Genomic DNA, 14,741 nt, shown 5'->3' with positions numbered 1-14,741 from the left:
CTGCCTGCGAGGAGGCTGGGGAGGTGCGGGGGCTCGGGACTCGGGGCCTGCGGGTCCAGGAGGCTGGGGAGGAGGAGGAGGCCGTCTAGGGCTGGGCGGCTGACAACTCCCGGCTGGACGTGGAGGCTGGAAAGCGCTTTGGTTATTGAAGCGTTACGTTTGTGTGAGGAATTCTAGTTGTCAGCGTTGGAGAAGTTGGGAGCTCTTCCTGACCTCTGGTGTCCCGTTTGAGACCTGGTCTTGTATGTGGAAAGAAGTGAGAGCGCCTGTTTGTTCGCCTAGAGCCGTACTAATAACGACAGTAATGACACGACCACCTCCTCCGTCCTAAAGCCCCTGTTACCTCTTGGAGGCTGTGTGCCAGCCTCCGTTCCCAGCCCCTCGCGTACCTCAGGTGCTGGAATCCTTGTAGGAGCCCTGCCAGGCGGGCGTGCTAGCCCCGTGTTACAGTTGAGGAAGCGGGGAAGCAGCTAGGGGAACCGACTTCCTCGCAGTTACGGCCGTCAGGAAAAGTTGGAAGAAAGTCCGATTCCGGAGCCCGTGTACTTAGCTGCTACACTAAACCCCCTGCATTTTGGTAACTGTGTGGCTGGAAGTTCCCAAGGAAAATGGGGGAGGGGGTATATGTACATATAAATGTGTGCGTTTTTATTTTTAAGAAACAGGACTCAGCCGTTTAATTTTGTGTCCGTTCCTGGAGTCTTCCCACTCCAACGAAAATAACATACACTCACTACAGGATACTTGGAAAACTTACAAAAACCTTAAATACTGCGATTCCGTATACCTGAAATTTATTCCTTTTTTGTTGTTGCTTTTCCTGTTAGAGAATGAATCCGTTGAGAACAGCCATTATAATAATGAAAGTGACGGTGATGATAATAGGAACAGCTACCACCTTTCCACCTACCCTAATGTCTAGCGCATTCTAGATGCTCATTTAATCTTTGGTGCACAAATGAAGGAATAGACGCAGTGCTTAATATTTTGGAATATGCCCTTCCAGTCTTTTATAAAATCATATTAGTTATTTATGGAATATGTATATTATATATATTACACAGTAGTTACCCCTTATTTATGGGTGATATTTTCCAAGATGTGAGATGATAAAATGCCGATGAGGTGAATGATATAGACACTGTGATGTAGCATTAGGCTGCTGTTGACCTTCTGACAACACCTCAGAAAGAGGATCATTTGCTTCCAGACTGTGGATGACCACATGTACCTGAAACCTTAGATAAGGGGGACTGCTGTATATAGTATACTACTTATAAAATATATATTATTATGTAGTAATTTAGGAAGAGCATATAAGGAAAGTGAAATGATAGTGTAAAAAGAGTACATATTTATTTAGCCACAGAAAACATTGATTGAACTTTACACAAGAAATGTGTAGTCTTTTCTCTTAGGTTCTTGGAGTAAATGGGGCAGAAATTGTCATAAATTTATTTTTAATCTCCAAAACTTGGGTACATAGTAGGTATTCAAAAAATGTTTGCAAATGAATGAATATTTCAAAGTTGGTGTGTATATGTGTGGGTAGTTTCATCTGAATTTTTTTCTGTGTGTTTTGGTAATGTATAATGTATGTATGTCATATACCCATATGATCTGGGCTCCATGGTGCTGTGTAAATCTATCTTTCTAGGCTTATGGCTTTTCATCATTCTCCCTGCTATATTAACTACTGTTATTTGTCGATATTCCATGTCTGTCCATTCCATTCACACTTCTTCCCATGTGTCGTTTCCACACTTTTGAATTTTCTCATTGGCACCTTCTCCTGCCAAAATCCCAAGTGCCCTTCAAGGTAGGTGTTGCAAGCTCACATGTATACTTGGGCTGATCAGGTAACAAATGAGCCACGTAGGTTTAGGTGGAGATTACAGAGAACTAGAGAACATTATCCTGTCTAAAAAGGCCCAGCAACTCTTTGGTTTGAGCTGATTATTACCATGTTAAAAGTGGGCCCAGTGTTACCAGATATTTCAATTTTACTAGAGAAGTTGAAAGTCTGTATTTATGTATGAAGTCTGATATTTAAAAAAACTTTTTTTTCAGGATTTTATTTATTTGAGAGAGAGAGACTGAGAAAGCATGAGTGGAGAGAGGGGTAGAGGGAGAAGGAGAAGCAGACTTCCACGGAGCAGGGAGCCAGATGTGGTGCTTGATCCCAGGATTCTGAGATCATGACCTGAGCTGAAGGCAGTTGCTCAACCGACTGAGCCATCCAGTCTCCCTTGAAGTCTGATTTTTAAATGTTAGCAAATGATATAAAAGTTTGAACACTGTGCAGGCCAAATAACATTTAAAGGCTGGATTTAGCAGTCACATTCTCAGTTTATGGCCATTATTTTTTTGCTATTTCAGATACTTTGTGCGTGAATCCTATTCTCTGATTCCAGCAGACTTCTTTTCTGTTCTTTTAGCATTTTATATATACCTCACTTATAATGCTATTTCAAAGGTGCCTTTTGTTTTTGTTTTGAGAGGGAGAGAAGGAGGGGGAGAGGCAGAGGCAGGGGTGGGAGAAAGAGAATCTTAAGCAGGTTCCATACCCAGCATGGAATCTGACTCGGGGCTTGGTCTCACAACCCTGAGATATGACCTGAGTGGACATCAAGAGTCAGATGCTTAACTGACTGAGCTACCTCAGTGCACCTGTTGAGCTGCCTTAGTTCCTTTTTTTTTTTTTTTTTTTTTTTTTTAGCTGACTTAGTTCTTAATATGTCTTTCTCTTCTGTACACTGGAAACATTTGATGGCTTGGATTGGGTCTAATACTGCACTTGGTAAATATCGGGATAAAATACATGCTTATATATACCTGAGTCTTTGGTATATATGCATTTATTTCTCCTTTGGTTATCTTTATTTCTCCTCTACTTGGTTGTCTTAGAAACCAGCATCTGCGTCTTGTAAAAACAACAGTGATGTCTTGGCTTTAATTGCTAAAGAGCTGTACTTACGGAAGGGACTGAATTGGTTAGCGTTGCTACTCAAAAGCTGGTTTGATTTAGATTCTATCTGATAGCTTAAATTTTAAAATTTAATTTATAAATAGAGATAAAAGTAATGACTAAGATTTTTTAATAAGTCAATAAAAGGAAAAATTGATAAATTGGACCTCATTGAACTGAAAAACTTTTGCTCTGTTAAGAAGATGAAAAGATAAGCTATAGGCTGGGATAAAATGTTTGCAAACCATGTATCTGACAAAGGACTTGAATCTAGAATTTATAAAGAGCTCTCAAAACAGAAGAAAAAAAAACAAAGAAAATGAGCAAAAGATTCAAATAGGTATTTCACTGAAAGGGATATACAGGTGGCAAGCACATGAGAAGATGTTATATATCAAAAGCCATTATAAAAATACAGTTTAAAGCCACAGTGAGATTATTACAGAATCACTCAAAAAAGAACCACCAAATGGTGGTGAGAATGCTGAGAAACTTGATCACTCATACTTCACTGATGGTGATGTAAAATGGAAAGGGTAGCAGTTCTTCAAAACTGGCTAAGTACTTAACATGATCCAGAAGCTGCACTCTTGGTCATTTATTTCAGAGAAATGAAAGCTTATGTTTCAACAAAAACCCATAAATTAATGTTCATAGCCATTTTATTTGTAATAGTTCCAAACTGGGAATAGCCGAGATGTCCTTCAGTGTGTAAGTGGTAAAACAAATCCATCCATACCAAGGGCTACCGCTCAGCAAAAAAGGGAAGAAACTATTGATAAAACAACTTGGATGGATCTTGAGGCACTTATGCTGAGTGAAAACAGTTGATCTCAAAAGGTTACATATTGTATGAATCCATTTACATAACATCTTGCATGGAGATGGAGAGCAGATTGCTGTGTGGTGGTAGTGGGAGGTGGGTGGGGAGATACGGCTGAAAAAGGACAACACAAGGGATCCTTCTGATTGAACTCTTCTGTCTCCTGAGTGTGGTGATGGTCACACAAATCTATACGTATGATAAAATTTCATAGAGCTAAATACCCACACCTGAGCACCTGTAAAACTAATGAAATCTGAAGAGGCTAATGGGTTGTATCAATTTCCTGGTTGTCATATTACACAGTGGTTACAGTGGTCATTGCCCTTGGAGGAACCTGGGTGGAAGATACACAGATCTGTCTGTATTTCTTACACCTGCATGTGACTCTAGGATAATCTCAAAAAGCTTTAACAAATAACCTCCACCAAAAAAGCCTATAAGATTAATTTTTTTCTTTGACTTTTATTTTACAGGCAATGATCTAATCATGTCAGAGAAAGATGATACTGAGACTCCAGTGATAACTGAAGCAACCTCCACTCTTGAAGATGGGAACTGTGAGCCAGTCAAGAATTCTGAGTCTGTTGACCAAAGTGCCAAGCCAGAGAATAAATCAGAACCTTTAGCTATCACTCGGAAAAGACCAGAGTCCAAACCTTCCAGTGACCTTGAGACTTCAGAAGTTCTCCCTGTTGAGGCATCACAGGCTGTAGGCAAAGTAGAGTATCTGTTAAAACACTGGGATTAAAAGTTAAGGTTAAAAGGCATTTGGAACCAAAACCAATTTAAGATTGTATCTATTTGTTTCCTTTAAAAGCTGTAAAAAATTTTCTCAGTTTTATAAATGACTTTATGAGTAGTCGCCTTTGCTATATGGTACTTAAATACAGGTGACATAACATATGTCAGTCAAGCAATACAATTCTTTAGCTTAATGATATGTATTTCTTCACCTGTACTTGGGGCTAATAATTAAGATACCTTGTCTGTACACTCTCTTACTCTCTACTTTTCCCCTTTTCTGTTGCTTTTTGTTTTTCTACCTACGGGGAATAATAGGAGACTGTTTCCAAAGATGTACCTCAGACTGGATGGGGATATTGGGGCAGCTGGGGCAAGTCCTTACTTTCTTCAGCCTCAGCTACTGTAGCCACAGTAGGTAAGATCATTTGTCATTTTATTAATTTTTGTGTGGATGTTGCTACACATCTGTGTTAAAAATGACTTTGTTAATAATTCTTCCATGTTTACTTAAGGGCTTTATAGTTTGAGAATTCATTAGGAATGATGGACTGATTTATAGTATACCTGGAGTTTGCAGCATTTTCTCATTAGCATTTCTCATTAGAGTTTCTCATTAACGAGAAAATGAGAAATTGTTAATATAAAACTATTGTTTGGTGGTAAAGCAAGTTTATTGTGTTTTTTTGTTTGTTTGTTTTATTTTTTGGTAAGATTACACTCCCAAACATTAGGTATGTATGGTCAGAATAACATGTCTGTAACCATAGTGATTTTAAAAATCTACAGGATTGTTTTGGTTTGTTTCTTCAGTTTAGGTGGCTAATAGTAATATTCAAATGTAAAAATGTAACCATTTTTCTCATCAGGACAAGGTATTTCAAATGTTATTGAGAAGGCAGAGACTTCTCTTGGAATTCCTAGTCCCAGTGAAATTTCAACCGAAGTCCAGTATGCAGCAGGTCAGTATGTGGAAACATTAAGATCTAGAATTTTGGGTCAAAATGGAACAGTTCAGCTCATTTTTCAGTATATATTTAATGAGTGTCTGATATTCAGGGCATCATGGCACTGGTGAGAAAGGAATTTGGAATCTTTGACTAACAGAGGTCTGTGTCCTTTAGCCACTTTAGTCATCTATGAAGTGGGATGATCTATGTCAAAATACTGTTACAAACATTAAATAAGGCCATGAATGTAGAATATAACAATCTCCTAGCGTTGTGTTTGGTGCAAATGAGTAACAACCCAAGAAAAATTAACTAAATTTGACTCCATTGTGACACGAAAAAATATTCTAATATGTTTAGTTTTGGGGGTTTATTTTTTTTGTGTGTTTGGATTTTTATAAGATGGAATTTAATTTAATTTAATTTTCTTTCTTTTCTTATTTATTTATTTATTTGACAGAGAGCGAGAGAGATCATAAGTAGGCCAAGAAGTAGGCAGAGAGAGGGGGGAAGCAGGCTCCCCGCTGAGCAGAGAGCCCGACACAGGGCTCCATCTTAGGACCCTGAGATCATGACCTGAGCCGAAAACAGAGGTTAACCCACTGAGCTACCAGGCATCCCAAAATTTAATTTAGATACCTGCTTTGATCAGTGTGCTCTTACTTAAGCCACAGAAGACAGAATTATAACCAGGAATCAAGGTGGCCTGGGACCAGAAAACAGGAAACTTTTCAGGCCCTGATTTTGCTTTCTCAATCACTTAGGGGCTTTATTGTCTCTCACTCTTGTTTCTCTTTGATCGTCTTATTTTTTTCTCCAATAAGCACAATTTTCTGGGATAAAATTTCAAATAGGCCATATTTTAAAAAGTCAGATTTATTGATTTTATAATTTGTATATATAATTGAATGTAATATATATGTAAATATATAATTTATATACAGTAATGCTTATTCTTTTTATGTACAGTTCATGTGTTTCAACGAGCATACAGTCTTGTTTACACAGTAGAATCACGGTCCATTGTGATTATACAGTATAGAATATATCCTATATGTGTATTGATAATCAAAATACAACAATATTTTTATCACTCCCCGAAAGACTCCTCATGCCCCTCTGAGGTCACTCCCATCACTTACTCTCAGTTTTTGGCAACTGTTAATCTATTTTCTGCTTAAATTTGACTTAAATTTGACAGAAGATCACATACATGGAAACATACAGTATAAAATGTATTGTTACAGATATCAGTAGTTTGTTCAAACAACTGGATTTCATTTTTGAAATGAAAATGAAAAAAGCTATGTTTTGGGTAAATAGTTTAAAATAATAAAACAAAAAGGGCTAAGGTTACCCTGTGTATTGGAAGCAGGGTCTAGTTTCTAATATTTCACATAGATGCTGATAAAGCAGTACTATTTACGGACCATTCCTTCATGTTTACACATCCCTTTCCTCCTGTAGGAGAGACAAATGCCAAAGAGAATGCAAACTCCTTCCCATTGACTGGGCCATTTGGTGTATTCTCAACCATCTCTACTGCTGTTCAGACCACAGTGAGTAAAATGCATGGTGGACTGTACACCTCTGTGAATATAGTGTTTTTTGTTTTATCTCTTCCTTTTTTTCTTGAAAAGCCATGACGACTGATTACTATTATGGGAGTCCAAATTGCTGGATAGATCACTTTGACCTTAGTGGAAGAGTGAGAGCTCCTTGAAAACGTTCTTTAAAGAAGTAGAGAGCAGAAAATGAAGAGTAACAGAGAGGCAATGTACATAATAATTTATGGAATATGAATTCTGAGTTTGGTGGCCTAGAAAATGTCCCTACTTTACAAAATATTTTTCCCCATAATTGCGTAACTATAGATGATTAGAAACATTTTTAAAGGATTTTATAGGAAACATAATGTCTGTCTTAATGAGAATAGATAACTAGTACTACTTAATTTTAATTTCTTGAAGTAAAACATATATACAGAAAAGTGAAGTTATAAGTATTCAGTTTGAATTTTTATAGTGTGAACACACTCAGACTAAAATTCAAACATGATGTTACATCATAGGTTTTCCACCTTTGCCCTCTTCCAGCCATCCGCTTCTTCCTTTTGCCCATCAAAATAACCACAATCCTGACTTCTACCATCATAGATTAATTTTGCCTACTTTTAAACTTGACATAAATGGAATCATACAGTAAGGTACCTTGTTGTGTTTGGCTTTTACTCAACATTATGTTTGTATGATTTCTCTTTGTGTAGTGTGTGTGGTATATTCCATTTTCTTTGCCATATTCCATTATATGACTATGTAACATTTATTTATTCCATGGTTGGTGAGTACTGGGGTTGTTTCCACTTTTTAGCTTTTACAACTAGGAATGCCATGAACATTTTGTATATCTTTTGATGAGCCTCTGTATGCAACCATGTATAGAGTTGGTTCATAAGGATATTCATGTGGTTAGTGGTAGTGGATACTGACATACAGTTCTCCGGAGTGTTTGAACCTGTTTATAGTCCTAAAAGCAGTGGATGATTGTTTTAATTGCTCCACATTCTTGCCATTGCTTAGTGTTGTAAGCCACTATTTTATATAATCAAAACATGAATATGTCTTTTTTCAGTATTACTGTAATGAATTTAATTACTGAATGTAACTGAATGTAATTATTGCATGTGTTTCCTAGGGAAAAAGTGTGATCAGTGGGGGTTTGGATGCCTTAGAATTCATTGGGAAAAAGACAATGGATGTAATAGCAGAAGGGGATCCTGGATTTAAAAGAACCAAGGGTCTGATGAACCGGAATTCTACATTGTCTCAGGTACTATTTGTCTTTACCCATTTACTTCATGTTTCTGTTTTGATCTGTATTTTTGCCTGTAGTAGACCTTGTTAATAATGCCTTTTGAAAAATTTTCAATGATATTTTTATTAAGGCTTTTTTGGGGTGGGAATGTGACTGATGAGAGCTTTAGTGTTTAGAAAAATGCCTAGTTCTTATTTTCCTCCTCTTTCTTTTCTGTAAGAGGCTCCTATCAGTACAACAGAAGGCGACAAGCCCTTTTAGAGTTGTTGAGTACATTAATGTTTAAAGCACTCTCCATCCGGTTCCTTGGTGTTATTTATTCTGTCCAAGATTGAATTATGTGTGACCATTTTTTCCCAGCAGTTCCTTAGCCTATCAGATTTGAATTGCCATGCCAGGAATGAAAGGGCACTGGTCTGTCCTGTTACCATCTCAGCTTTGCTTCCTTCAGCTCTCAGAACTCACCCTTGAGCTCACATTACTTGCTGCAGGGTAAGCCTCCACCTTTTTTTCAGGTTTTACGAGAGGCAAAGGAGAAAGAAGAGCTATGGACCTCCAATGATGTTGCCTTGGAAACGGACAAGAAAACTCATTATGGGCTCCTCTTTGATGAATTTCAAGGCCTTTCGCATCTGGAAGCTCTGGAGATGCTTTCCCGAGAAAGTGAAATAAAGGTAATTCCAAATCAGCAATTTCAATTGGATGATCTCCAAACAAAGGAGCGCTGCATAGTTTCGTCTGTTTGTACAGTTGGAAGATGAAATGTATTTCACATGGAGGCTTGAGACTCTTGGAAAATACTACACCACAATAAACAAATGTTTGAACTAATTACTAGAAATAGAATGAGTCAGGTGTTATTTCTTTTAATTTAAATAGAAAAGGATAGGGAACCAAGAGATCTTAATAGTACATCTGTGTTTTCCCTTTGCCTTGGTCTTTTTTTTTTTTTTTTTTTTTTTTTTGATAGTCTCTCTGGCTTAAGCTGCCAATCTGGATACAATTACCTGTTAGTTTTTAATTGATTCAAGACTGTTTAACTTCCCCCTAATTTCTTAGCCATTGTTAAACACAAATAATTCCTGGATGTTTCTGGTTTTTATTTTTATTTTTATTTTTTTAAAGATTTTATTTATTTATTTGACAGACAGAGATCACAAGTAGGCATAGAGGCAGGCAGAGAGAGAGGAGGAAGCAGGCTTCCTGCCGAGCAGAGAGCCCGATGCAGGGCTCCATTCCAGGACCATGAGATCATGACGTTAGCCGAAGGCAGAGGCTTTAACCCACTGAGCCACCCAGGCGCCCCTGTTCCTGGTTTTTAATTTTTTCTTTTTAAGTATAAATTCTCCCTATCTTCCTATAATGACTGATCTCTTGTATTAAGATATTTAAAGAATAGTTTGTATTGACTGGTGAGCTCATAATTTTATTTTAATTTCATCTGTAGCCTCTTCTCCATTTGAAAATGTTTTTTTCTTTTGTACTCTCACAACTTTTTATTATTTTATATCCATTCAGGTGAAATCTATTCTTAATTCTCTAACTGGAGAAGAATTAGAGACTCTAAAACTTGAATTGGAGCAACTCAAGGAAGCATTTTCCCTAGCAGAGTTCTGTGAAGAAGAGGAAGAAGAGAAAAAAGGTAATATGAAAATCCAGTATTTGAGTGGAAGGGATGTTAAATGTTTATATGCAGTGTATTGCCCTTGAAACTAATTATTTTCTCTTTAATTAACTAGTCTGATTTTATTTTTTGCTGTCTTGCCCCTGACTAGGTATTTGTATGAGTAGTTGGTCTTAAGTGCATATCTTTGCCCCACTTCTCCCTTCTGCCCCCCAAACTGTGACTTCTCCAGGTCTCATCTTGCAACTCACAAAACTGCCTGCTTTTTTTGCTTAGAGAATCGCCCTTGTTAGATTCCTGCCTCAGTCTGGCTGGTCATCCCTGTGAGCTTTTATATCCCTAGATACTGCTCCTCTGACTCTCTGACTCCAATGATCCCTGTCCTCATCTTTAATTCAGGCATGCAGGGTGGCGGTTATCCAAAATGTAGGTGATGATTTGTTTTTGTATTTTCCAAAGCTTTTTTTAAATGCCATATTCTTAGTATCTGCATACTCCTAAAAATATTAGTAATTATCAGGAAACAAGGTCATTTACATAAGGCATAATTTCTAGTCAACTGAATCTTAAGCTTTTGAGAGTTGTTTTATTTTAAAGTTTAGCTGGAAATATTTCTAATATGCATTATACACTAACTTTTTTTAGTAGAATCTAAGGAGTACAGTTTTTTTGCCTTTTTTTTTTTAATGAAATGATCAGTTACAAACATTAAAAGTAAAAATAAAAAACAAAACCAACATTAAAAATGACTAGAAAAATTCTTTCAGGGTCCATCAAGACGTATGAGTCAATCACTCATATGGTAGATTAAGTTAGTGATTTGAAAAGTGTGGTCTGCAGATTCTTGGGTTCCCAGGATCTTTGCAGGGAATCCATGAGTCAAAACTCTGCATCATAATACCAAAATGTCTTTTTTCTTTTTAAAAAATGTGTTATTTTGACATTCACACTGATGGTGCAAAAGCGGTGGTGAGTAGAATTACTGGTGTTTTAACACAGATAAGACAGTGATACCAAATTGTGCTAATACTTTATTTTCACTCCCATGCATTCATAGTAAATACATAAATAAATAAAATATTTTTAAGGTGCCAGTTTCATTTAAGCTTGTCCTCATGAAACAGTAACAGTGATTTATCTCACTGAGTCTTGACCCTTGAGTACACTTATTTTTCATATTTGTGTGATGCATACTGAAGTTGTCTCAAGGAAAAGCACTGTTATTTCAGCTGTAAGTGCAAGTACCTGTTTTTTCATGGGACACTATTTTTATTTAAAAAGATTGCAGTCACACAGACTCTTCAGAGCAGGCTATTTGGTAAACATTTTCTTGAAAATGAATGAAATGAGCCTTTCTTGACGGAAAAATATTTGTGAATAGTAAAATTTAAATTAACCTAAAGTTAGAATTTTGTAAAACTTACGTTTGTTGCTGTGGTGAGCTTGACAGCTTCCTAGTGCTTACAGATTTTTTTGATGAAATTCGTGGTCGTAGTAACAAATTTGATCTCCTAGGCGTATTTAAATGTGATGGCATTTAGAAGATTTGCATAATTCAGAGAATCAGTATTTTCCAGATGACTAATGAGTGGTGTTGCAAAGTCATATCTGGGCAAAAAATAGACCAGTAGATTTTAATTTAATGTAACTGAATTCAAAATTTCATTGTGCGATTTCAGGCTCTACATTATAACTAGCCTTTAAGACTATTTGTTGAGTTTTGGTGTGGTATTAAAGAATATCCACAATTATCTGCAAAGGCAATTAAAGTTGTTCTCCTCTTTCCAACTATGTGAGCTTGAATACACCATGTACTTAAAACAACATATCACAACAAAGTGAAGGTAAAAGCAGATAAAAGAATCCAGCTGTCTCTAAGCTAGGCATTAAAGAGATTTGCAGAGATATAAAACAGTGGCATTCATCTCACTAAAATTTTTCTTTTCTGGAAAATATAGTTGTTTTTCTTAAAAATTATGTCAAGTGTATTTAAGGAATTCAAACATTTCAGTTTTAATTTTTAATATGATAAGTGTTGACAGATATGTAACTTACATTAAAAAAGAACTTTTTGAGAACCTCTTGGGGGTTCTCAAAAAGTTTTAAGAATGTAAAGGGGTCCTGAGATCAAAGTGTTTTTGAGAGCTGCTATATTAAATTATCCTAAACTGCTATGCTTTTAGAGATGTTTCTGTTATTTTTCAGAATTGTGCATCTTTATGTTCTGTGCATTTATCTGTCCATCTTTTAATTCTCTTCACTTTCAGTGAGATTGCTTCTAATACCCTCTGAATCTCATTTTCTATCTTTAATCAGCTTTGGGTGGAAAACCAGTTAACCTACTCTTACTCAAGTTGTATATTAAAAGGAACGTCTGACTGAGAGTCTTAAGGCCTTTCTTTGAGAGAAGGAGGTGAAGTAGAATGTATGGATATTATACTGAGAGATAATTCCTCTTTTTTGTTCCCATCTGTGTTTTGTACTGCTTTCTAAGAGGTCGCATTGGCTGGTTATATAACACCTTGCTATATATTCTATGTAAAGATACTGGTCCTGATATAAAATGGCACTTGAATAAAAGTTTTTAAGCTTACCTGAAGTATTGAATAGACAGTATAGCTTAGTGGATGAAAGGATGGGTTTTGGAGTTAGACCTGAGTTCAAAATCAAGATCTGCTGTTTCCTAAGTCATATGACCTTGGATAATTAACACTGAAATTCTGTTTTCTCATCTTTAAGAAGAAGATGCTAATCCCTCTCAGGTTGGTATAAGGACTAAATAAAATATTTAAGGTCTGATACATGGTAAGCACTTAACAGATGGTGGCTGCTATTTTCATTATCAGGGTGGCATAAGTAAATAAAGATCTGTGCTTAGCAGGAAATCCATAAATTAATTTTTATTTACTTAAGTTGCTCCATTGTTCCTAACTAAACCCAAGTGTGGCAGTCCCCAGTTATTTATAAACTTAATTTATTTGTACATAATACCATTAACAGTATTTGTTCAATTTAGTCAACATCTGGCTTTGCATAGTAATCAGAAATTACTATGTAAGTACCATTCTGAGGACTCTAAGGCGTTTCTGAAAAGAAGGATTTGTGTCTCTGATATTTTTCTCCACTACCTGTTTGCCAGAGATAGAGGGCTCTGAAAAGAGAGCACTACAGTGCTACACACTACCCTCCCCAACAGTTTTCCCCCAGGGATTTTGGGTGAAAATGCAACACTGACCTTGGTATTACATTTCAATGAAAATGTAAAAAAAAAAAGGCTGTGGTATCAAAGGGGAGAGGAAACCACAGAAAATGGAGACCCCAGCCTCTTCTAAGTCCCACCAAATCTCTAGCCATGCCTCCTTTCCATCCTCACACTTTTTTCCCCCTCTTTTTAAAAAAGATTTTATTTATTTATTTGTAAGAACGAGGTGGGGAGAGAGAGAGAGCGGGCACACAAGCATAAGCAGGGGGTGTGGCAGGCAGAGGGAGAAGCAGACTCCCTGCTGAGCAGGGAGCCCGATGCTGGACTTGATCCCAGAACCCTGGGATCATGACCTGAGCCAAAGACAGACATTCAACCTATTGAGCCACCCAGGCATCCCTCATCCTCACACTTTTATCTTAACACAGCAACTACTTTTTACACTTAGGTCTGTGGGGCGTACATGACAGGCTCTCCAAACATTTTTTGATCAACCTTAGCAATAAAAGTTTTTTTGAGTACTTAGATTTAGTGTATGTACATTTGATGTTTATAAATTATATATATGTACTGCTATAATAATATATTACATATGTTCTAAAGTATACCCTAAAATAGAAGTTTTTAAAAGGAGAAGACAACTGTCTACAAATAAAATGTTTTGTTTTTCCCCCAATACTTTATTGGATTATTTTGTGAGCCCCTTGGGGTACATGGATCCCAGTATAGTATCAGATACTCCCTTGCTCCCAGATAATTTAGAAGCTTTGCTAGGAAAACAAAATGCCTGTTAGATTTTAGATTTTTAGGCAGTAGAATTTGATTAGGTGTTACTAAGAGGAGTGATATAGGTTACAGCTATAGTATTTAGAAGACCAACTTTTCCCAACCCTTTTATAATGAGTATCACCAAACTATTTGAATTCTGTCTTGAACACCAAGAGAGAAGAGAAAAGGGATAGCAAATGGAGAGGGAAGAAAAGATGGAATTTTTTTCCTAAGGGTTTTGGGGAGAAAATAGGTATGAAGAAGTAATCATTTGCCCTGGTAAACCATAAACCGGTGATTAAGAAGTACTTGTATAGATTATAAGTGCTAGAAGATTTCTATATACAAGAGTTCTTGCTACATTGTACAGTTAAGAGAAGCTTTGGTCTGAGGAAATTAAGTAAAATTTAGATGAGTAGAAAGGAAAACAGCATTTCTAGCCATTTGTTTGGATGTGGGTTTTTTTTTTTTTTATATTGACTCACCTATTTGCCTGTATGTTTCAAATATAAGCATAATATGTTTCCCATCATCTCTTAGGCTTCTTAACCCATAGCTTTATTACCATTCTTCCAACACTGTGGAATCCCTTTTTCTTTTCCTTTCTTCTTATCCATCATTGTCTCCTGCCTGGATCCTCAGCCTTCTGCTCCCCTTCTTGCTCCCAATTAAGTTCATCTCCACCCAGGAGTCAGAGTGGATCTTTCTAAAATTTCAATTGGACATACCTGTCTCTCTTTAAAATCATTCAGTGTCTCCTCACCCCCTTAATAAAAAGCTGGGATTCCTCACCATTGGTTTTTAAGGACATCTTTTACCTGGATCCTACTTAATGTTCTAGCTCCGTT

General features: G+C 36.7%; 1 protein-coding gene across 6 annotated transcripts in view; it reads left to right on the top strand.

Moving 5' to 3' along the window:
• The window catches only part of FAM114A2 (family with sequence similarity 114 member A2), a 33,327-nt gene that overhangs the window by 94 nt on the left and 18,492 nt on the right, over window positions 1-14,741 (top strand). For 2 of the 6 annotated variants that reach the window (XM_004737764.3, XM_004737762.3), the window contains exons 2-8: window positions 4,268-4,512; window positions 4,854-4,953; window positions 5,405-5,497; window positions 6,953-7,044; window positions 8,180-8,314; window positions 8,815-8,973; window positions 9,818-9,941. In XM_004737764.3, the coding sequence (XP_004737821.1) occupies window positions 4,282-4,512; window positions 4,854-4,953; window positions 5,405-5,497; window positions 6,953-7,044; window positions 8,180-8,314; window positions 8,815-8,973; window positions 9,818-9,941 (934 nt within the window). In that variant the 5' untranslated portion in view covers window positions 4,268-4,281. The other 4 variants (XM_004737765.3, XM_004737763.3, XM_045079594.1 and 1 more) reach the window with 4 other exon arrangements.

Source organism: Mustela putorius, unplaced genomic scaffold (genome assembly GCF_011764305.1).
Source record: "Mustela putorius furo isolate JIRA1106 unplaced genomic scaffold, ASM1176430v1.1 tig00000407_pilon_pilon_pilon, whole genome shotgun sequence".
NCBI classification, from domain to species: domain Eukaryota; kingdom Metazoa; phylum Chordata; class Mammalia; order Carnivora; family Mustelidae; genus Mustela; species Mustela putorius.
This window is presented reverse-complemented; position numbering and strand designations above follow the sequence as displayed.